At 66.8% G+C, this 1,820-nt stretch overlaps 1 protein-coding gene across 1 annotated transcript in view; it reads left to right on the plus strand.

Annotated features, from left to right (window-relative positions):
* The window catches only part of PLXNB3 (plexin B3), a 17,137-nt gene that overhangs the window by 4,402 nt on the left and 10,915 nt on the right, over nucleotides 1-1,820 (plus strand). The window contains exons 3-10 of the mRNA XM_077769604.1: nucleotides 1-62; nucleotides 145-241; nucleotides 454-606; nucleotides 708-816; nucleotides 870-984; nucleotides 1,070-1,195; nucleotides 1,265-1,381; nucleotides 1,667-1,780. The exon at nucleotides 1-62 is cut by the window's left edge and continues 85 nt beyond it. Coding sequence (XP_077625730.1) covers nucleotides 1-62; nucleotides 145-241; nucleotides 454-606; nucleotides 708-816; nucleotides 870-984; nucleotides 1,070-1,195; nucleotides 1,265-1,381; nucleotides 1,667-1,780 — 893 coding nt within the window. The remainder of the gene's footprint in view (nucleotides 63-144; nucleotides 242-453; nucleotides 607-707; nucleotides 817-869; nucleotides 985-1,069; nucleotides 1,196-1,264; nucleotides 1,382-1,666; nucleotides 1,781-1,820) is intronic.

The following is a 1,820-nucleotide window of genomic DNA, read 5'->3' on the forward strand; positions in this document are numbered from 1 at the left end:
TCAGCCCAGACCTGCTGGTGGACGGCAGCGGCAGCCACGTCTACGTCCTGACTGCCCGGCAGGTGCGGCTTGTCCCAGGGCAGGGAGGGCACACGCGGCCCAAGTCCCCGAACCCACCGCCGCCGTCCCTTGCCACCCGTGCAGGTGGACCGGGTGCCCGTGGCGGCCTGTTCCCAGTTCCCTGACTGTACCAGCTGCTTGCAGGCCCGGGACCCGTTGTGCGGCTGGTGCGTTCTCCAGGGCAGGTGAGCCCGGGCCGACGGGCGCTGTGTGCCGGAGGGCTCCCGGCGCCCTCCGTCCTTCCGGCCCCANTTCATACATATATTTTTTCAAACGTTTTATTTATTTTTGAGAGAGAAGAGGAGAGAGAGAGAAAAAGTATGAGAGGGGTGGAGGAGGGAAGGGCAGGGAGACAGGGAGACACAGAATCTGAAACAGGCTCCAGGCTCTGAGTNTTGTCTGTCCCTCGGCTGCCCACCCTGGCCATGGATGAATACTTCCATTGCGCCTTTGGGGACTACGACAGTTTGGCCCATGTGGAAGGGTCCCACGTAGCCTGCATCAGCCCTCCCCAAGACCAGCTGCCTTTTAACCCTCCGGGCACAGGTGAGGGGCCTCCCAGGGGAGGCGGCTGGGGGCTGGGGCAGGAGCTACAGCGGCCAGAGCCACATGCCCTGCCCTGCTCCCACCGCCCCCCGCCTCCCCAGACCACATCACCTTGCCCCTGGCTCTGATGTTCGAGGATGTGGCTGTGGCTGCCACCAACTTCTCCTTCTACGACTGCGGCGCCATCCAGGCCTTGGAGGTGGCTGCCCCGTGAGTGCCGGGCCTGGCTGCCGGGCAGGGGTGGCAGGGCNCTGCCCCTCCAGGTGCCGCGCCTGCGTAGGCAGTCTCTGGCGGTGCCATTGGTGCCCCCGGAGTGGCCGCTGCGTGTATGCGGAGCGCTGCCCAGACGGCGAGGTGACCATCTACAGTGCCCAGGAGGTACGTGGGCCCAGCCCCCTGACCCACGCGATGCCCTGCCTGGGCCCCTCAACTGCCAAAGGGCTAGAGGGTCTCCTGTCCGCAGGTGGATGTCCAGGTGCGTGGCCCAGAGGCCTGTCCCCGGGTGGAGGGCCCAGCAGGTCCCCTCCTGGTGCCTGTCGGTTGGGAGAGCCGTTTGGCCCTGCGTGTGCGGAATCTTCAGCATTTTGGAGTGAGCAGGGGATGGGGGCGGGGCGGGGGGGATGGCCGTGTCCAGGGTCCTGACAGTGTCCCCTCCCAGACCTTGCCCGCCTCCTACCACTGCTGGCTGGAGCTGCCCGGAGAACTTAGAAGGCTGCCGGCCTCTCTGGAAGACATGGCTGGGGACGTGGGCCTCATCGACTGCCAGGCCCGGCAGGTGTGTGGCCGTCCCCCAGCCTCACCTGCCACCACACGCTTTCTGTAGCCCTGAGAGGCCCCCCACCAACCCCTTGTGCCGCAGACTGTTCCAGGCCACCAGTGGCCTCCTGTCACTCCCGAGGCAGCGGGAACGCAGCGCCCACAGCCTCTGCCCCAGGCTCGAAGTCTCTGGGAGACACGGGCACAGAACAAAGGCACCCGTTCTGGGAGGAGGGTCCAGGAGGAGACAGGGGCCAGGGGTGTCCTGAGTCGGGCCCGGCCTGACCCCAACCTCCACCCACAGTTCTACCCCTCCATGGTCCGGCAGGAGCTCCCGGTGCCCATCTATGTCACCCGGGGCGAGGGGCAGCGGCTGGACAACACCCACACTCTTCATGGTGAGCTTGGGGGCGGCAAGGCGGGTGGCACACGGCAGGCGGCAGAGGGGATGCGCCTGA

This window comes from Crocuta crocuta, unplaced genomic scaffold, assembly GCF_008692635.1.
Source record: "Crocuta crocuta isolate KB4526 unplaced genomic scaffold, BGI_CrCroc_1.0 scaffold978, whole genome shotgun sequence".
NCBI classification, from domain to species: domain Eukaryota; kingdom Metazoa; phylum Chordata; class Mammalia; order Carnivora; family Hyaenidae; genus Crocuta; species Crocuta crocuta.